The sequence below is a fragment of the Pinus tabuliformis genome, chromosome Q, assembly GCF_031772625.1.
Source record: "Pinus tabuliformis cultivar Carrire ecotype Pingquan chromosome Q, CPIR1, whole genome shotgun sequence".
Lineage (NCBI taxonomy): Eukaryota > Viridiplantae > Streptophyta > Pinopsida > Pinales > Pinaceae > Pinus > Pinus tabuliformis.
The window spans coordinates 294,079,914-294,102,446 of record NC_142296.1 but is presented as its reverse complement, the minus strand read 5'-3'; the positions used below and the strand labels follow the sequence as shown (position 1 = coordinate 294,102,446).

The 22,533-nt window shown below is 37.4% G+C and overlaps 1 protein-coding gene across 1 annotated transcript in view; it reads right to left on the bottom strand.

Moving 5' to 3' along the window:
• LOC149219379 (uncharacterized) overlaps positions 1–22,533 on the bottom strand; it is a 246,032-nt gene that overhangs the window by 82,730 nt on the left and 140,769 nt on the right. The window contains 1 exon segment of the mRNA XM_089384355.1: positions 5,459–5,659. Within this exon segment, the coding sequence (XP_089240481.1) occupies positions 5,459–5,659 (201 nt within the window).

Here is a 22,533-nt window from a genome sequence, read left to right as displayed (position 1 = left end):
ATCGTGCGCCAGGAATGTTAGAAGTTGTTGCAGAAGTAGGAAGTGGTTGTGTAGCATCCTAAAGTAGATTAAGGTGAGTCATGGCATTCAATGTCATGTTCAAGTCAGATATCTCAAGTTCCACATCCCACATCCTATTTGGACCTTTTTTATACTCTGAAGTAGAATGTGATAGAAGGCGAAGGTTGGAATGGACATATACAAGATCCTCAGCCTTCGCTGCTCCCAATCTGTTTCTCTTTACTGAATGGATGAAGCCATATGTACTCCAGTTCCTCTCAGCGGATGAGGAACTGGCAACCTGCGATAACAACCTCGTGGCTAGAGTTGAGAGATAAGTGCTATCTCCAACATGGAAGCCCCACCAAGTAATAGGATCCATATGCCCCCGATCATCCATGGCTATTGGATCTGAAAATATCCCAGTGGATTGTACAAATGCTCCAAATTCAACAAGTACATCCTTTGCAATTCCAACTTCCCTATAGATTTTCCTCAAAGCTGTCTTATATCCCTGTACCACTTCAGAATCTCTGTTTGGCGCTGCTCTACTAGGTAAAGACAATATTTTGGAATGGTAATATTTGGGGTGTAGAGCATACGCCAAAAGGTGTAATGGTGTGGTCATTTTGTTCCACCTTTTTGTAACTATGTCTTTCACTTCATTGTAAAATACTTCAAAGGGGTCATGCTCACTTGCCTTGATAATTTCCCGTATTTTCTCCAACATACCATCTATGTTTTCATAGACTTCCCCCAAGCAAGGCATATCTGTGTCAAATGCCCTAATCATGGTTAGAATTGGTTCTGTGAACTGCAAAAGGTATTGGACCTTGTCCCACCATGCATCATCAAGAATGATATACTTTATTCTTTGTCCTCTATCAGAAGTTAAAGTCCTCCATGATTCCCAAAGAGGGTCAATGACCATTGCCTGTAATGCTTGTCTGACCTCCAAAAGCCTCTTTATGACTAAAGTGTGGGAAGCAAAACAAGTTTCGACAACCTACATAAACATATTGAAAAGTAAAATCTTAAATCAGACATAAAATAAATTGAACATTAAAATTGAGAACTCATAATGCATAACATTGATTAAAATTGGAGTATCTTTAGTAGCTCCAACTTTGCAAAACTCCGATATATGGCTTGGGACATTGAGTGATTCGTGATAAACATTTGGATCTCCTTTGATGCTACATATATTTCATTGATCCACTCAATTTCACCAATCTTGGCTAGCATAAGGTTCAATGAATGCACTGCACATGGAGTCCAAAATATGTGATTGTATTGACCCTCCACAATCAGGCCCGCTGCTCTACAAACCTTTGCATTGTCTATGATAACTTGGACAACATTTTGTGATCCCACACTTTCTATTGCATCAATAAGAATTGTCGAGATGAACGTTGCATCTTTTTCCACTCCACTGCAATCAATGGCCTTCAAAAACATTGCTCCTTGGGGACAAATTGCAATAACATTAGTTAAAGGGCGATTTCTTTAGTCTCTCCATCCATCAGAAACGATGGACACCCGTGTTTCTGCCCATGTATCACGGATTGATTGTAATTGTCTATCCACAAATTTTCTTTCTGATGTTAACAAAGTGGTGCGTACCTTTTCATACCCGGGGCCCTTGTATCCTTTTGGTGCTTCATTAACTGCTTTAATCATTTGTTGCCAATAACGAGAGCGCACCAAATTGAATTCTAGTCCATTTGCATAGATGCAACGAGCAACATGCTCATCTGCAACTTGTCTACCCTGGTTATTGAATGTTGCTTCAAGAGGTCCTAGAGTAGGCCTTTTATTACTTGTGAGAGCTGATGTAGATGACAATGACGACTTGGTTGTAGAGGCTTGCACAGGGAGTTTTCCCTTGCTGAATTTCCTATCAGCAGCATCTTGCAAAGATGCATAAAACTTAACTTTTGCAGGACTCAAACCTGTCCCATGTTGGCCATTTGGACCATTTGGACCATTGCATACTAACACACCTGTGTTAGTTTGCCTAGTGAGATGGGCCTTCACCCTAGTGTATGAGCCATTTTGAATGCTATTGCATTCACTACATCTCCATTTGTACGAACCACCACCAGAGTTTTTGCCAAGAATTTCCACATACTGTCATAAAGGAGATCTTGGATCTTTATTGACATTTATTTCTTCACTAGATTCATGCTGTAATGGTTCCATGTTTATCACACCTGCGTTGATAACCAAATATAAATTAATAAAATTGTCATTCTCAAAACAAAATTCTAAAGTGGTACAGGGCGAAATAAAATTTAAAAAAAAATATATAAAATTCTAAATTATTATTTTATAATAAATAATTTTAAAATCTAAATTTAAATAAATAACTAATTAAATTATTAATATTATATATATATATATATATATATATATATACATAATTTAAAATTTTAAAAACTTATTAACATATAAATATTAATAATAAAAAAACAATACACATATTAAATAATTGATATAAATTATAATTATTAAAATATAATTATAAACATTAACATAAAATATTTTTTAATTTTTATTTATAACTTACAAGTTCCGTTTTTTAATTTTTATTTATAACTTACACATTATATTAATATGGTCTACAGCCCACGGGCCTACCATATTTTTTTTTTATTTATAAAAAATATATATATATATATATTTAACCAATAACCATATTTAATTTTTATTTATAAAAAAAAAAAATATAATAATAATAATTTTTAAGTTTTAACCATATCATATATGATATAACGTATATGGTATATGTTATAGCTTATAAAAATTAAAAAAAAATAAAATAAACACAAAATAAAACCAGAAACCTACCGCGTGTGTGCAAATCTACTCGACTCAAGGCGCCCACGACTACAACGACTTCGACTCACAGCGCCCACAACTGCAACTCTGCTTGACCCACGACACCCACCCTTGCTCTTTTGCTCAACCCACGACGCCCACTGGGAACCTGGTCCGTCGATTCTGCTCGACCCACGACGCTGCAGAAAAAACGCTGCACAGCTCGACCCACGACGCCGCACAGATGCCTGCTCTCCCACGACGCTGCCAACCAAACTCGCGCATGCTAAAATCGATTTTACTATCGCCCTTTTATAGAATTTTTTGCAGCTAAACTGGAGTTAAACTAGAAGTTAAACGAGAAAAAAAATTCAATTAACTGAGTTATTAACTGTTAACTGAGGATCCGAATTGTGACATGAACATTTTGTTCACTGATCGTACGGATCCCACCATATCCGTATCCGTACCCGTTTCGGATTCGGGGATTCGAGGTTTCGCCGCTTGCCCCCGCGGATCCGGTAAACAAAGCTATGTTGCCAGATTCCTGTAGTGAAGCAAGAGTGTGGAGCACAAAACCGTCCTTCCCAGGAAAATCATGTGAGCAAAGCAATCCCAGGGTTGTTCTTACACATACATATTAAGATATATTTTATATATTATGATACATATATATTCCAAAAAGCATGCAGAGTGCTAAACTAGTTGCAAAAAATGTAGAATTGAGTGCTACTAGTGTAGCACGACTCTTATAAGACCCGTGAGTACCCGCAAGTCTTGGCGCTTTTATAGCGAGACAGGTCACTCACATAGAACCCGCAGTTTCTACCCGTACTCGCCGAAACCTGCATAAAACTCAGCTACCCACATTCAACCCGTGAAGACCCTCATAGGACCCGCATAAGACCTGTGGAGACCCTCAAAATTCAATTTTTTTTCTTTTTCTTTTTTGTGCTTTAAATTTACCATATTTTAAGTTTTTTCTATATTTTGCCGAGTCCTATATGAGTCTTATATGGGTCATTCCCGAGTTATACAGGTCGCTGAGTCAATAGCCAAACAAGTCTTATACGAGTACGAGTCAAGCAACATTGGGTGCTACTAATACTTGAATGCCCTAACAGCTAATAGGTGCACCCTTTGTGTATTACAGTTTTTTGGGTAAAGCACCGTTTAATCCCTTTAGAAAATAGTGTGAAATGGGCTTATTATCTTTTTACCACTATTAGTTTTCTAACGTGAGCAATTTTTTACTTTATGTCAGACTAAAGATTAGCATGAGAGTGTGTTGGACTATAGCAATTTAATTTTTTCAGAGGTGTTTGACAAAGTTACCCAGCAACATCGATGCAATAATTTGCTTAATGAACTCACACCGAATCGAGATACAGCGCTTGCTATATGCAGGAGTATTCATCTGTTGCAGATGGTATATTTTTGTGTCAACCCCCAATGATGGATTTAGGAAGGGAAAGAGGTCAAGTTACTCACTACTACAAGGTTAACTGGCATCAACCTTATTTTGGAGTTATTTTTTGAGGATGTGTAGAAATACTAGAGATTACTTGGATTGATCATTGCAGACTCTAGAGTCTAGACTCTACAGTGAACTATTTCAAGGATAACAGGGACTGAGGGACCAGACAGAATATAGATCAGGGTGTGACCTTTTATGGTAAGAAGGGTCAATCTTCTCAAAATATAATCAGTGGGAAACCAGCAACCATAGGACAAACGTGCTTTTTCTGCATTCTTGCATAATGCAGGCAACTCACACAAGAGAGAGGGATGATCTTCGAAATGGGTACACAGTCATGGAGCTAGGAACCTTTTGCTGCTGCTATGATCCATTAACTTTATTTCCATGCTATATATAGGAATTCTCTGATGAGAATGACATTTGTAGAAGATAGACAAGTCCACAAACTTGAAATCAACCTATAATGCAGTGCAATCAAACCTTGTATGCACAGAAAAATGCTGGATCAAACCCAGTTGCACTTGTTAATCGCAAATCATGAAGTATTCGCTATGGAAAACAACTGAACAAGCCCAAAATTCAATTTTGCTATGATTGAGATTTGGCAACTTCAGCATTTTTCTAGGGGTTCACCTACTTGCAGATCCCGGGAGCACTCTTGGGAGAGCTACGCACCCAGGTCCCCAGAGCACATAGCAACACCTGGGAGTGCATTCACAAAAGTCTCTAGGGAGCACAAATGCAGGTGCCACACTTTGCCCAAAACTGCAGTTCTAGAGCATCTGCAACCCCCAAGGAGGGCCCCCCCACAACACTGCTACAAATTAACAAATAATAATCTATTTATATTAATACAATGATTTCCTATATAACTTCTGAAAATGCGATAACATCGAAATTTAAACACATCCATGCTATTGTTTGAAATAGGCCAATGTTAATTACAAAATCCTAAAACAAGACCACAGATCATGACGGAGGCCAAAAGTATGTTGTGTTACTTCATCTTATTCAAAAAGATAACTCACAAAGTTTCTAACCTGTATAAAAAATGAGAAATGTGATGGAAATGGAACTGTCTAAGAAAATTTTAGTCTATACTTCAAAAATGCACACTAGATAAGATCAACACAAATTTGAGAAGCATTGTCTTTTGACCTGTTGCTTTGAACTTTTGTGAGGATCTACAGCAAAATGGACTTCGTGCATTAGGCGTTCAATCATGTTGATTGTATATGGCCGATCAGTCTCAGGGTTGATTGTCTTCTCCATCACAATTGTTGCAATGTCACGGAACTGGCTTGATAACTGAGATTCTCTCTCCTTTCCCGCAATTTGGAGCTCACCTTTATTAAGAACCTGATCATCATAAATCATGATAACCAAACAATTTTAGATAAAGTTTCAAACAACGCACACTCCAAACTCCATTACCCTTTAGGTAACAATAGGAAGTTGATAATGTCGTTAAGTTAGACTTCGTAACTATGCTTGTAATAACAAAATGCATTAAAAAATTCAATCACTTAAAATGGCCAACACTCAGAGAAATACCATATGAAAAAAAGCTAAGGTATGTTTTTACTTTAAGGCTTGAATACATTTGGGATCCGCATTAGTGGGAACATCCAACTCTATAAAGAATACAAGGATATCTTTGCATGGATTTATTGTGATTTAAAAATGACCACCCCCACATTGTGTGCATAAAATAGATTCATCACACGAGTGAATCCATTGAAAGGACAGCTCTATTGAATTAATCCTAGGAATGCTTCTTGGATTGATTGGGACGATTGAAATTTTATATGCTACAAGGATCAATCTTTAAGGTATAAAAAAGTGTCCCCACTTTTGATAATCCCCAGAAAGGATAGTCTGCCGCAAAATTTTATGCACTTTTTAATATTGAAAGCAATAATAAAGACAGATCCATTCCCCATATCATTCACTGATGCCATCTTGGAAGAAGATGAAGATAAGGTGACCCTTTGGGCTATAGCAAATATACACACACACAATAATAATAATTAATACATATAATTAATGATTATGAAATGACATGTCTCAAAAGGATATGACTAATAGTGAAAGGGCACTCCGCTTATGTATATATACGGATCCCCATTGTACTATCATATCATATATAAGTTGCCAGTAAATGCGGGTTTGAGTATGGGGACAGGTACATCACTTTTTGAAATAGGCTGTGTGGGTTCATCGAGGGTATGTATATATATATATATATATATATATATGAAATTTGAATTTTGAAATTCAAATTATGAATTTTCAATTTTGAAATCTTCCAATTTACAACAAGAAAAATAAAACATTGAACATTCACATTGAAATTTCAAATTTAATATCAAGCAAAGAGATATGAATCATGATTATAGATATATATTATATGTCCAGGACTCCATTGTCATGCTACATTCAAAATTTTCCTTAAGCCATTTGCACACATGAAATAGAAAATTACCAAAAAAAGTGAAACTGAACAATTGAGCTGGAAATGTGGTATTTTAAGATTCATAAAATTAAAAAAATTAAAAACAAAAATGGTTTGAATACTAGAAACTCGGTGGCCATGGCATTTTTACCTTCTCCTTTTGTTGCCTCCACCTTCTCCTTCTCCTTTCATTTCCACACCTTCTCCTCTCGATGATCTCCTCTTCGCCCAGCCACAAATGCCATAAACAATGAAAATTAACAAAGCAACCATATTCTTTTCTTTTGGTTTAGCAAACACTAGGTTTTAGTGGGAGCATGGGACCACAAAGCCATGTCATCAATTTTTAATATTTTATTAAAAATCCAACAACAAAAAAAGAACTTTGTCACTAACTAAGTAGGAATACTCTAAACATACCTATTTTCGGGGAACCACGCACCCTTTTACGGGGTACCGAGTACCCATCACAAAGAAAGAACACATTTTTAAATTTCAGAGTATCAGGTTCTCCATACCCGAACGGGTTCAGAAGGGTGTGTGAACCCGTTTTTGGTGCTTAGGTGCGCAAATCAGGTATGGGTACGAGAACCCCACCCCTCGGTTCGTGTACCCTTGCTTCACAGTGTCATATCAATTACTTATACATTATTAAATATGTTATTATTCCTAATTGGGTTTCTTTATTGTATTTCAAATATTTTGGATATTTAACTCATGAGCTAGGTTTGGCTATCACATTTGGTTTGGTATCAAAGCCAATTTCGATCCCGACCTTGGGCCACACTCCTTATCAGTCTTTGTCTTACCTAGCCTTTAGCCATAGTAATTATTTTTGTCAAAGTTTTTTGATCTTCTAGTCATCGACCATAATCAGGTCTTACAAAAATGATAAGAGAAAATTATAGTACAAGAACTCCTTATCGACATCCACATTACAAAAGCAGGTGCATTAAGCAATCTATGTATCAACATCACTTAGAAGGGAAACAATTGACTCATCTAACAAAGAATATTGATACCAGTACCATCAAGTCTCATGATAACAATTCATCTTGGGAAGTCTTATGTGCAACATTCAACAAAAGATCACTTTAGGATGGTCAAATCATTTTACAAGTCAACAATTATGCTTAGCGCTTAGAAGTTAATAATGTCCGGTGTTTGTTGAGATTATAGCTCGGAAGATGATTTTGCATGAATTAGGTGCCATTACATGCAGCGAGTCACATTAATTATCTCCTACGGCAGTTTATTGATGAATTTCCTAAGTCAAGACTTTAGACAGAAATTTAATTTAATTTAATTGTTGGGTACCTTTTAACAAAAGGGAAAATAAGCCAACGACGAATTAAGTCTTAGTCGTTGATCTCAATAAAGTGAGATCTAATCTTGTTGAAGTTTGTAGCTATAGTCGGTCTTCATATTAAAATATTTTCATCAATGTTGTACTTGTTTATGTAAAGCATGTTCTTCATGCTCAAAAGAAAATTATATTATTCATGTATTTATCAAAAAAAATGAATTTATTGTTGATGATTTATGGCTCCACAAGTTATCCAATTCAACCCTCCTATTATCGTTTCGACTTGCCTAAGGAGACAACAATTCGTCCTTTAAGAAGCCTATAAGTAGCTCATTTTTCCTCCATCTAAGAGTCACTTCAGATCACAAGCATTACAAGAATATCTTTATTCTCTAGCAAAGGAAGACAAGTAGGCCAAAAAGAAGAAGAACAGATCATGTATTTGCCCTTGCTCAAGTGACTACAGAAGGTCGAGACTAGTCCGAGTTTCTGTGTTGATTTTCTGAGGTGGAATCCGAAGTTTCTGAGGTGAAATGTGAGCTTGCTATGGTGAAGAAAGAGGTCGAAATTCGGCCCTCATACAAGCTTGTACCAGACCTTGACCAAGAGCATTTGTGGACAGTTTGTAGACGCTTTGACTTGGAATTTTGTGGAGATTCAACTTGGCACTTGTTGGACTATCATCTTGCTATCATGTTGGTCAGTTTGTCTATGACTTAGATATCACTTGTTGAATTGATTCTCTAAGGAAAGAATTGTTGGGTTTTTACCGCAAGTGGGTTTTCCCAGGGTAAACATTGTGTTGATTCTATGCATTGTGATCTCTACTTTTCTTATTCTTGTATGGTTGAATTTTTGAAGTATAATTGCTTGATGAAGAAGTTGTAAATGCTAAAAGAAGATATATAATCATCACAAGTAATTATCAATGTTAAAAAATAAGTGCTAGTCTACATTGCACTTGATTTTTCAACATAGTATCAGAGCTTTGGTGAAAAAAGAAAGTTGAAGATCAAAACTTATTGAATCTCTCTCTCTCAAGGAAGAAATCTCCTATCTCTGTGTCCAAGATTTATGAGCAAATGGCTCCCAATTGCAAGGAAAGCAGGTGGGGGAAAATTCAAGTAATAAGCAAATTCGAGTGCTTTGCCTTTTGTTGGATTTGGTGTTTTACCTTTGTCTTCTTTGCGGTCTTGTTTCATCCTCTCCTAGGGGATTATACGTGTAGATGCATCATCTCCATCTTTGTCGCAACAAATGCAATGAAGATCAAATCTTTCTCCTTAATGGTGTTTACCCCCCTTGCCTCTATGATTCTTCCTTCCATGTCCTCTTTTGCTACCTTTTCTTTTACACGTGAGTGATTCTTCTCTTTATGAACAAGGTACACTACGTCTTCAAAGGATGGATGGAGTTGTTGTCTTCCTCTTCCCAAAAGCTTTCTCTCGTTCTCCAAATTTTTCCACCAGGTTGTCAAAATTAATTGCCTTGAGTTGTGCACTAGCTTATAAGGATTCAAGATAGTGAGAGTATGCAAGATAGAAGGCCTTTACAAAGGCTATGGGAGAAAGGTCCATCTTAACTGCAGTGGCATCTACGTCATGCATGATGCCCCTACTCTCTGAGGCTAGGGCCTATTGCCGCAAAATCTAGTAGGCCTCTTAGAGGGGTACCCTACAAGGCAATCACTAGACCAAGTGACAACAATAAGGTAGTAGCCCACTGTCACCATAGCTACTACCATATGCTCTTTATGGATTTTAACCAATGGGAGCAATCCTGGTAGATAGGTCACATGAGAGATGTTTTATGCTTAAAGGTATAAGGTGACTAAAAGGCTTCTAAGGGAGGACTCAACTTAAGGACAAGGCTCAAGTGATGGAGAAGAGCTTGTTGGAAATATTGAGAGGGGGGTGAATCAATGTTTCTTAGCAATTAATAATTTATTAATCTTTTCATAGCATTAGTTATTCTTCAACAATATTAAAAACAGTAAATAAACAATAGACAATGAACACAAATATTTTTAAGGTGGAAAACCTCCACCGAGTCAAAAACCACCAAATGCTTTTCTAATAAGTTCTTTAAATATTCAACTCCAATTGACAAGAAAGATACAATTCCCTATAACTCTAGAACAATATTCTTCTCCAGCACCCACTAGAAGGACGCGCCAACACCCGGGGTTTTATTAGCAGTCAACTGAAAGGATGCTCCAACACCCTAGCAAGCACCAACTTACCCTAGCATCGCCCTACCACCCTGAAGTGTTTTCAGGCACCAACTTGAAAGTGACTTCAACCACCTCCCTAGCACCACCCTACCACACTAAAAAGAACAAAAATTAAATACAAACTTGTGGACTCCTGTACTAGGGACAATGATCCACTTACAATGATGTTCAATGACTTTTTTTGACTAGCCAAAAATTCTAGGACCTAAACCCTTGTCCAGAAAAACCCTAGGACCAAAACCCTTGTCCTACTACAAAGCAAACCCTTGTACCAAAACAAAATGACTTCTTCAATTTTTGTAGAATAGTACAAACTGTTTTACAAAAATTTACAAGACTTTGAATAACATACAACAACTCGTACAATGACCTGTACACAATGCCTTTGATGTTGATGATGAGACTGATGTATCTGCTCTTCATCCAACACTTTGAATTGGTGATGTTCTGCTTTTCGATGATGTAGCCACCCTGTCCTTGATGATAAGGGTGTCTTGTAGTGAGGACAGTCTTATACGTGCCACCATTTATTTTGGAACTGTTGTTGACCCCTTTCTCTAAATAACACCACTGCTTATTCAAGGAAACTCTTACTCAAGTGACTGCTTTGATGAAGTCCTAGACACCCAGCTGCAAGAACCACTTCTAAACTGCGGTCAACAATCTCTAACTGTAATAATTGTTTCATTGTTTTTCCACATTATGTCAACAAGTCAGTTTGCAGAGGTCAACCTTCACACTAGATAGATGTGTATATAAATATGGACATTGTTCACAAGTGTGTTTCTTCCAAAACTGATCAACAGAGTCTTGTTGCTTGGATCATATCAGGCTGCAAGGAGATTATATGTACCTAGGCCGCAAGCAATTTCTGTGGAAGGACATCTATAACATTACTTAGTAAGACACCAAGCCTTAAAAGGAAAATTTTGCACTTTGATGCCAAGGCCCAAGACCAAGGCTTATGTAGGCGACAAGAACTTTAGTTATCACAATATTTTTTCAACAGATCCCAGTCTTCTTGGGCCAAGACTCTAGGCCTTCCACCGCAATCAAAATGCCCAAGCGAATCCCCAAAACCCAAAAATAAAATTTAATTAAAAAACCCTTGGATTGAATTTTGTCCTTTGCTCGAGAAATAACCTTCACCGCATGTGTCATAGATCTATTGTTACCATAATTGAAGGTTGAAACTTCAGTGGAACATCCAATAACTCTTCATTCTTCTCATAAAAAATGCCTGGTACTTTTGGGTTTTGTTTTTAGTATTTTTGCAAAAGAAAACTCAATCGAATCCAAATATAGGCAGAGATGACTTGATGCCTTGAATGTTGTCACACGTCCGCACAAGGAGTTCCAAACAGTTTTGCGAAAGTGCTACTTGTAGCAAATGCTTGGGCTAAACGATGTATAAGAGCTTCCAATATAGCTTCATTGTCTTGCAATAGATAAGAGACAACCCAAACGAACCACCATGACAAATGTACCCAAACCCTAACCTTCAGCAATGTATAAGAGCTTCCAATATAGCTTCATTGTCCTGCAATAGATAAGAGACAACCCAAACGAACCACCAAGACAAATGTACCCAAACCCTAATCTTCAACAGATTTTTTCGTTAAATCCTCCAGGTGGCCGAAAATTAAGAGGTAATCTCAAGGATAAGTCATGTGAAAGTGCATAATAAAGAGAAGAGGTATAGACCAATTTTTATAGACAAAAGGAGGGCTTAGAAGATGAACATTGGGAAGTTTAGGAGGGGCTCCATGAAGTAGACATTACAAGACTTTAGGAACTTAAAATTCAAAAGATGCATGCCTTGTAGTCTAAGGAAGGAAGGTCACTGGCCTTATGGTGGATGAATGTTGGTTTCTTCCTTTTTAAATGGTGAAGGACATTTCTTATGGGTGAAAATAGTTCAATACCCTAACTTAAGATGATTCTCCACAAAACATAATAAATAGCCCTTATGTTAGGTATTTAATGACCATCAACCAATGAATGTGTGCCATCTCACCACCCCTTGGGGTTTTAGCCCACTAACTGGAGTTTCCAACTTCAAACATGAATATCTCTCAAAATGTTAAGAACTACATGACATGCCACATACCACTGGAAACATCTCGACAAGGAGAACCCATCTAGAGTGGTATGGATGTGAGAAAAAATGAGTTGCCATGTCATATTGTTCAATGAAAGGGGGGGCATCTCCTTGTGTTGCTTGGGTTGACATCAAAGACAACCACCTATCAACTTACAAGCCAACCCACTAGCTCTCAACATAAATGCTAAGAAAAGAAAACACGTGTGCACTGTGATGCCTCTAGGACTGACATCATCCAAGAAGGAAGCTCCAAATGCTAAGCAATGATGCTACAAGGTGCCAATTGTGATGTAGTAGCATCTAAAAATCATCGTTTGAGGGTCGGCCCTCAAACTTCCATCAATGGCCCTCTATGGCCCCCAAAATCTCGCTGGGGCACCACAAAGTAGTATCTGGGGTCTCCAACTACTCATAATGTCCATCTCTACTCCAATGTTGAGGGCTTTCCAAGTGCTACTAGCCCTCACAAGTCTCTGAAGGTGAGACAATCCTCATCTAGGCCTTGAATCAATTGCCATCACTCATATGGTGCTAAGGTCGACCTAGGAGAAAGTTGAGTCCAGGTGCATCATCATAAAGAATCATCAAATTTAGCACAAAGTGGCAGAATGTCCTAGGTGCAAGAGGTGCCCAGGGTCATATGTGATGCGCTATTGTTGCTCAATGACCCGAGGATATCAACGCTTCACCTGTAGGTGTCAATATAATTCTCTAATGGCCTAGATACCTGTGGCTAAGGTGCTCAGGACATGGGTTGTGGAACCACCCGACAATCACAACTTAAAGTCTAGTGAAAGCAACTAGTCATTAGGGACAATAATCATTATTGCATATACGTGAACCAAGCTTGAATGTAATAAGTTATTCAACACTTCAAATAAGGATTCCCTTCCAAAATCAGGGCTTTGAACTCGCAATGACGTTTTGTTAATTTTGAGTTAACATGTTCTTTGCTTAGGTTAGTTACTTCATTAGCCCATTATCAATTCCATTAGACCATAAGCAATCACTTTAACCATCACCATATGATAGTAACTAATGAAAGAACATTAAATGTAAATGCATAAGACAAGCCAAGACAAGAAAACACAAAGATATGGCTCAAGCCAGGGAAAAACCCCAAGATGGGGAAAACCCTTGATCAATTCTTCTTATTATTATTATCAAATGTTCAGCAGAGGATGAGAGAGTACAATCAAAGTCAACATTGACTTGTCAATGTGATAACCAAAACCATTGTTCAAAAGCCAAATAAGCACCCCAATCAAGTATGCATTCTTGCAGTCACAATCTGTCCTGTTCAGTGGTCAACGGTAGACAAAGCATAGACTGAATCTAGGTAAGGGCTTATAGGTTCATGACTATAATACCTCCAGACTTCCTTCCAATGCTGCAGCCTTTCTTCTAGAATCTCTGTTTACATCCAATTAGTAGATCTGAGCTAATGTCAACCCCTACATAGGCCTTTCGATCCATCTAATCCATGGAGACTAGGAGACTAGGCCTGCGGCCTAGATGTGATACCAACCAGACTTTCTACCTTCTGTGCCAAGAGACATAAGTACTGCAGCCTACCTGTACCATTCTGTTAGGAGTGTGAATTACAGTTGAAGAGAAGACCCATACATAAGTATGCCAAAAACACCATCCAATAGCCTTTGATAAGTGTGACTCCCTTTCTGCTCAAACTCGGTCCTGAAATGAAGATAAATGAGCCCAGAATAATGTATAGATAAGCCCAAACTGATTTCGGCCTCCTGCCTGTGGAACGCAGCCTATGAAGGAGACTAAACCGATCCCAACCTTGCCCTCATTACCTTCGCTGGAGATTTTTCATCTGCAGCTATTTCAGAGAGAAGCATGAGATATGCGTATGTGAAAACGAGGATGTCTCTGCCCTTGTCGCAGCCCTTAGAGGGATTTTCTCCTAGCTACAGGCCATTTTAGGCCTTGTCCTGGCCCTAGAAGGGCCTCTAACCTTCTTGACACCCCTCTTTGGCCTCTTTTCCCTTGGACGGCAGCCCTATTGGGCTTGTTTCCCCTAGCCGTGGCCTCTTCTAGCCTCTCTTGGCCTATCGTTGCCCTTCCTTGGCCTTTCTAGCCTCATCGTTGGCCTTCTTCTAGCCCTAGCCTCCCCTTCTTCCCTCATTCAGTCATTCTTCAGTCATTGAGTTAGTTTGCATTGGTATTTTGTCTCTAACATTTGGTTTTGCAACGATTTTGGAGCTAACTTGGTGGTTGCAGGTGGTTAAGTTCCTTGGAAGAGCTCTCTAGTCACCAACAAGGCCATTAGGCCTAGTGGTTTGCTATCTAACCCTTTTTGGCTCATCACTGTTTTACTTGAGTTCTGAAGTATATTTATGACAGTAGTATTTTCAAGACCTAAACACATATAAATCAAGCCTAAATTCACTAATCTTGCATTTAAGATAAATAAACATTGGTCTAGTGCTTCATTGATTACATAAAAGTTAATTTTTGAGGGTTGTTGGCTAAATTCAAGGTCTGATATGTTTGCTACAGCCATCTAAAATCACATACACCAGTGATAAATTCATATAATATGGGCATAATAATTAAAAGGCAAGCATATTTCATCATTGGTAAATCACTGGCATTAGTTGCAATTGCATATTTGGCATATTTGGTAATTCTTGAAGGCTGTCATATTTATCTAAGGTCTGATATATACTGCATAAGGTCTGATGTAGACTTAACAGTGGTATCAAAAGTTGTTGACAGTCATCTCTAAGTAATTCGCTATCATTCAATTTCACTTGGCATTCATTCCCTGCTTCCCTTTGCATCTTAAATAAGTGTTTTCTAGTGAAATTGGGTATTTTTCTTGCGGCTGCAAAGCATTCTTGGTTGCTCCATCTTGCATCTCATTGCATTTTTGCATCTCTTACATCCATTTGCACGTTGCATACATTGCATTGTTGCATAAGGATTTCATAATTTGCATCTTAAACTAATTGGAAAATCTAAATGAGAACATAAGTGCTCTAAAAGGCTAAATTGAATTGATGGTTGGATAAGGTTGCCTTATTGCTCTATAGAAATAATATTATTGATTAGCGCTCTCTTTCTCTCATTGATAGCTAGCATTATTGTGACATTGAAATATCTCTAATTATCATTGCTAAAGAGGTGGATAACGGAATAATTGGTTATAATATTTTTTGTGGATTTACTAACTTGTTGCAAGTGAGCTTCACATCTAAGTTTGTAATCTTGCAAATCTAATCACTCTTAAAGCACTCAAATTGGTAATCATAATCGTGATAAGAGTAATCTAAGTAATCTCAAGAAGTTGCTAATTCTGTTTAAAGATCATCATCATCATCTAATTGGCATTGTTGAAAGAAGTATTGGATTTTGTATGTTTATGGTTATTTTGTGAGCAATTGTCTATTGAGATCTTAGCAACATTTTTGGCGCCATCTATTTAGTTCATTGAGCACCTTTTTTGTGGTGAAGATTGTCCTTATACATTGTTAAGTACTTCATTGTTCTAAGTTGAATATCATTGTAATTTGTCTCTAAGTACTTAAGACTCTTAACAATCTCACTAAAAGTAATCACACATATTTTGCACTTGCATTCTAGGATTAGCCTTGCACTAACTAATTTACCTCCAAGCATAAGCTTGGTTGATAGAGAGATAGGACCACCTTTCTCACCCAGCTTGCGAAGCCTAGACCCTCTTTTGTGGTTAACATGGTGACCTTGCAGTCATCAGAGCCACAATCTTTGCAGCGTCGAGGCATCGGGTGGTTAGAACTCCAGGGGAGGTATTGTTAATATAGCCTTTGCTATCTTCCCTTGGGTTTCTCTCTCACAACCTACACTAGAGACTAGCTTCAAAATAGTTGAGAGAAAGGATTCACCTAGTTAGGCATCTAATTTAAAATAAACCAAGATCTTGCATTTCACTTAGTTTTTAGGTGTTGCATTTCATATAGGATAGTGAAGCATCCTAAAGCAGCAACTGTTCATCTGGTGGCTTGGTATATAATTCACGTTAAGCAAGTAATTTGACTCCATTAAGGCACTAGTCTTTCAAAGTAATCTAATCAAATCATTAAACTTGCTAAATTAACCAAGTTGCTAGGCCATTCAGTTGTGTCTCCTGGACTTGTCAGTTGTCGACGGGTCTTTCATCTTCACATTTCATAGGGACTACCCCCCATAGCCTGTTGTAGGGAGACAGCTAGAATGGAGAGGGCGGGGATCAGAGTGACAACCCCCATCCTAATCGTTGTCACATCTTGCCTATACAATTTGAGCGACAACAAACCCTTAGGTTTTCTTCTTTAGTCTTTGATAGAAAGTGATGTAACCGTTGCAAGGATAGTTGCAATGGTTTCTTTTAAATAAGTCAACAAGATATGATCTTCAATCTATCTTTCCTTCACCTTAGCTTTGATACCATGTTTATAAATCAATATGCTTGTAGATTAGGGTGATTTCTCTTACTTGATAATTACTTGTGAATGCTTGCTAGCTTCTTATTTAATTATTATGTTCTTCTTCATCAAGCAATTACCAAAATACAAAATATGAAGAACACAAGAGACAAAGAACACAGGAAATTGTTGAAAATGTTTAACTAAGTTTGGTCTTCATAATATCTATTGTAATCATGATTTTATGTATTTGATGTAAAGAGAAATAGAAATTTATTATTGTCATTCTTGACATATGGTGTTCATGCTCAAGGTAATTTTATTTATAGGTCAAGCACCCATTGAGTGCTTCTAGGTTTGTCATAGAATTATGGAGTCAAAAGAGTCATTGTCATACATGTAAGACCCCTTTGGGCATCTTGTATTATGTAAAATAAATTTATTTGAGTCATCAAAGACCCTCCAAGACCCTGACAATGAGCTACAACAAGTCGTCCTAAATGAAATATCAAGTCAGCCTCATGGAGGCAATTCATAACCTTGGAAAGCCTATATATAAGAGGCATTCCACCTCATTTGGAACACACATCCAACACATACGAAGAAGCAAGAAAAAGAGTTTGATCTTAAAAAGGAAGAAGTCCTAAGGCAAGTGAAGTTCAAAAAGGAAGCTAGAGTCGAAGTTTTTGGGTCTTGTTGTCGCCTAAAGTGTACACCTAAGGCACAATGCTCAGAGTAGGAGTTGTCACCCTGATCCCTATTCACTACATTTAGACTCTCTCCTAGCTAAGTCAAGGGGGGTAGTCCCTAAAGATGATGATGAAGGGAAAACTTGTTGGAACAACAAGTCCTAGGAGACTAAGGGTAAGATCACTACCTCTCTAAATAACTTGAATGAGAATTAGTTAGCCAGTGTGTTAATCAAATGAGCAAAGTATTTCTTAACAAGATGAAGCAATTAAAGATATTGAGGCAATAGAAATACTAACAGATATAGACCAGTGCCTAATGGACAATGCTCAAAATATATTATATCACTTGCACAAATATGAAAAGCTTCAAGTTACTAGATAAGTAGTGCTGCAAAATGTTATTTACAAGTGTTCATAATGAGATTAGCTCTTTAAATAGCAAACATATCAAATATAGCATAATGAAATAATATTTTTAAAGATTTATAAAAAAAAAAATCTTTAGATGAATAGCTAAGAAAACCCCTTTAATTAATCTTATGACGAGCCTTTGGAAAAAACCCCACTATGGGTTCTCAGCTATTACATGCCAAATAAGAGGGTGGTTCAAGCAAGAACTTCACCAGATGCCCAGCTCAAGTACTTAGTTGATTCAAACAAGAACAACCCCAAGTCCTTGATACCTGATCACAAAAAATATTTCTACAAAACTTCGAAGGATTTTGTTAGATTCAACAGGGGTGAGTCACATAGTGAAAGGAAGATCTAGTGATTCAAACAAGAATTCACTAGATCTAACAAATCAACTATGTTTCCAACCCAGATACAGGTGCAAACAAGCAACTATAAATCCAAATGGCTGAAGAATTTAACAAATATTGAAAACCATAGTAGAAATTATAAGCACAATTCAAAACACATTACCATGATAAGTTGAGGAACACCATAGTGAAACCCCCAAGGACTTTTGCTTTATTGCATAAAAAGAAAAAAAAATTGCAAAGCCTCAAAGCCAGTACATCATCCAAAGATCAGATGTTACAATCAAGAGCTTCAGGCTCAATTTATAGAAAAATAGAGAAACCTAGACCCCCCCAAGTGGAAAACAGCTTGGTCCAAGAAGTAACAAAATTTTGACTTGATCCTGGAGAACAACGGCTAGTTGTTGCTTGATCCATGCCAAAATTAAATCTTGTCCCTTGATCTTGATGAATAAATTCCAATTCTATAATAATTCATTTTTTTCCTCATCCAAAAAATAATATTTTGACCTTTTTTCCTCAAAAACACATTTTTCACTTAATCACCTTGGTCCATAAGCTCAATTTTTGTTAAAATTTTGATTTTTCCCTTGATGAAGGACCTTAAAATTTGACTTCTTTTGGACCCACGAATTTTCTTCAACTAACTGGACCCAGAAAAAGTTAATTTTCTTGAAAAAAAATAATTCTTTTATGGCCCTAAAGAATTTCTTATAGTTTTTTTGCCTTGAAATTGGGTCTGTCAATTTAATTCTTCCTTGGGAATGACCACCTTCTCCAAAAATTCGTTTTTCCACTTGGAGAAAATTTTATTTTCTCTCAATTTTAATTTTTTTACCATTTTTTGGCCTATTTTTTGCTGTTTTTTGCCAGAAAACCAAAAATTACAATAATTTGAGGGGATAGACATAATTTCAACCCTCAAAAGGTGTCTAGACACTAAGTTGAGGTGTAGAGGTTCTAACTATGAGTACTCTACCCCCTTCAACTTTTACAATCATTTGATTTTACAATTTACATCCAAATTATTAAATTTCCTAACCAACTGGAAATTTAATAATTAAAAATAGACACTTAGACTCAACCAAATTCTACAAGACTCAAGACATGATCTAGTATGATGAAAATACATAGACTCGATACACTAGGACTTACTTAAGACATCACCACCAAGCCCCACCCTAACTTTGGGGTATATCTGGGAGAAACTCTATTAATTATTTTGTGTTTAGAAACACAAAATAATTAACGAGGTTAAAATAAAAAAACTCCCTAGGATGAAACTCGTTAAAAAAAATTCTTAAGCTTACCTAGGTGTTTTACATGGCTTTATAGACATACTAGAATCATTTTTACAATGGCCCACAGGGCTGCAAAATTTGACATTACAACTCTGATATAATGTTGAAAGATAATGATGATCATTGGCTGCTTGATTGCTCGAGCATGATGGAGTGCTTTGAAAAAATGTGTGCTACTATAGGGTAGTTGACACGGAGTGGTCAGCAGCTCTCTCTCTCTCTCTCTCTCTCTCAAGTGCAATGAAATTCTGAAGCTACTAGGTAAGAGTTGTTGGAAGTTGAAGTTGTTGGAAAATTGTTGGAGGACGAAATTGTTGGAAAATTGTTGGAGGATGAAGTTGCTGGAAAGTTGTTGGAACCCGAAGTTGCTGGAAAAGTTGTTGAAAAGTCAAAGTTTGTTGTTGAAAGTTGTGGAAGGAAAGCTCATCAAGAAGGGAGGTTAACTTGATTTTGGAGGGGAATTTGTCAAGGGTCTTAGGTCTTGGAATTCGTTATTTGAAGATTCTATAAGAAGAGAAGAATTCTTGTGGGTTTTCCTTTCAAAATGATAGGTTTTGGCCTTGGCTAGCAGCCTAAATTTTGTGTCCTCTTGTCTCTTTGATCTTCATTGTTTGGTAGTTGTTTGATGATAGAAAACACAATAATAATCAAGTTAAAGAAGAAGCTAATCAAGTTAAGCAAAAAGATATCAGAAGCAATTATCAAAGTAAGAGAAATCACCTAATCTAATTGCCCCTAGATTTCCCAACATGGTATTAGAGCTACAGTGACAAGTCAAGAAGAGGCAGCTTGAAGATCAAATCATTGAAGAAGGATACATAAGGGTCGAGCACAAGGAAATAATTAAATAGGACTAAGAAGCACCAAGGAGTAGTACTCATCTCAAAAGATCACATCACCACAAGGAGAAGAAGACCTCAAGGACCCTACCTCCACTCAAAGAAAGGACTACACATTTGAAGCATCTTGAAGTCTACATATTCTATATTTCTACATCCCAAGGAAGCAAGAAGAAGTATTGTCATCTTCAAGGAAGCAAACATCATCAATCATCATCAAAATCAAGAAGGCATCAAGTTGAAGATATCATCATCAAAGGAGAATCTTCACTTGACAAGTATCTTTATATCAATGTCTAAATCTATTATCAAAATGACTTCATTCTGCAAGGAAAGCAATAAACTGGTTGGTTCATCAAATCTCCTTGCATGGAAGAAGAGGATAGACTTGATCCTCATAGAGAATGAAGTTATTGAATATGTTAAGGGTTCAATCTCCAAACCATCACAAGGGCAATCTCAAGCACTATCGAAGTACATGAAAGGAGAAATAAGGGCTCAAAGAATCCTCATAAAATCAATCAAGTATTCCCTCATCCCTTATGTAGCAAAGTTGCAGAAATGTATCTATGGAAAGTTCGTAGAATTGTTTTCTGTAAGCACTGTAGAAGAAGTTATATCATTGAGAACCGAATTATACAAAATGAAGGTATCAAAGGAAGACAGGATAACCTCATACCTTATGAGGGTGTCACAAATAAGGGATCAACTACAAGAACTAGGAGAAATAATGTTTGATAAAGAAATGACCACTGTTGCACTCAATGCACTACCTGATGAATGGAGCAACTTTGTATCATGTTAAATTTTAGGTATGTTCTATGCTAAGAGCAATTTACTTCAATTTTTCATTTCTAGCTCAATGACGATATTCAAATCAGCAATCGCATCAGCGTGATAGTAAAGTGCATATAGAACATAAACATAAACATCAGAAAACAAGCCAAGACAAGAGGACACAAGATGGTGTGCCAGCCAAGGACAAACCCCAATGTGGGGAAACCCTTGATCAATTCTTCTTATATTCTTCAATAGTTCAGCAGAGAGAGAGATAGTACATATACATCAGAAGTCAACACTTTGACTTGACAAGATCAAACATCAGAGATCTTCACCATGAAGATGATACAATGAGGTTGCGGATCTGATGACAAGGACTGCAGTTCTGAACTTGGGTGAAGGAAAACATTCTTCCACTGATTCTCCAAGGTGATTCCATCACCATGCTGCACCTAGGTAGTTGTCTAATCCTCAGTGCAGTAATATGAACCCATGTTAATAGCTATGTCCATCTCATATTGCAGCAGCATCATACAGACCTCTAATAGTCATCAAGATGGCCTTGGATCACAACAAAATTGTCTCACAAGACAGCTCCTAGACTAAGTTGAAGATTTGGGCATATATAGGCCATCATACATCCACATGAGATGCTTGACTCTGGTGTTATGGCCTGCGGCCTAACACACAGTCTTCAGGCAACTTATTCATTATGGCATGTCCCTTCAATTCATTATGACATGTCCCTTCAATAACACCTCAATAGGTCTGATGTTATGCTCCTAGAACAATGAATTTACTTGCCTCTTGACACATGGAAATGAAGTCACCCTTGACTGTGTATGGCAGCATCTATTGACTGCGGCTAGCTGAAGATAGGAGCATCTTGAACTGTAGATCAAGGCCTCCTTATTGCTACATATAGGGCTACTAAAGTGCCTTCACAACTGCGTCTAAAACACCCTTTTAGACCAGCGGCTAATAGTCTTCTAGGACGGCGGATTAGTGTCATTACTGACCTGTGTTAAGGTCTTTAGAACAGTGGCATAAGACACTTGTTTGGACTGCAGCTAAGGCTTGCTAAGGGCATCCCCTTGCTGCATACAAACCCTTAATGACTGTGGCCTAGGACAACGTATTAGGGCTAATGCTTAGCTGTAGTTAGATTTCCTTTAGGGCTAAGATTAGGGTGCCTTCTTGCCTGTGTTAAAGCCTCTCCTAGGACTGCATAGGAGAGTCTCCTTTAGGGCAGTAATCCTCCTCCAAGACATCGTCCATATGGCCTGCATCTAGATGTCTCATGACAATAATTTAGGGCAGTGTATAGGTCTCTTTAGACAGCGTCTAGGTCTT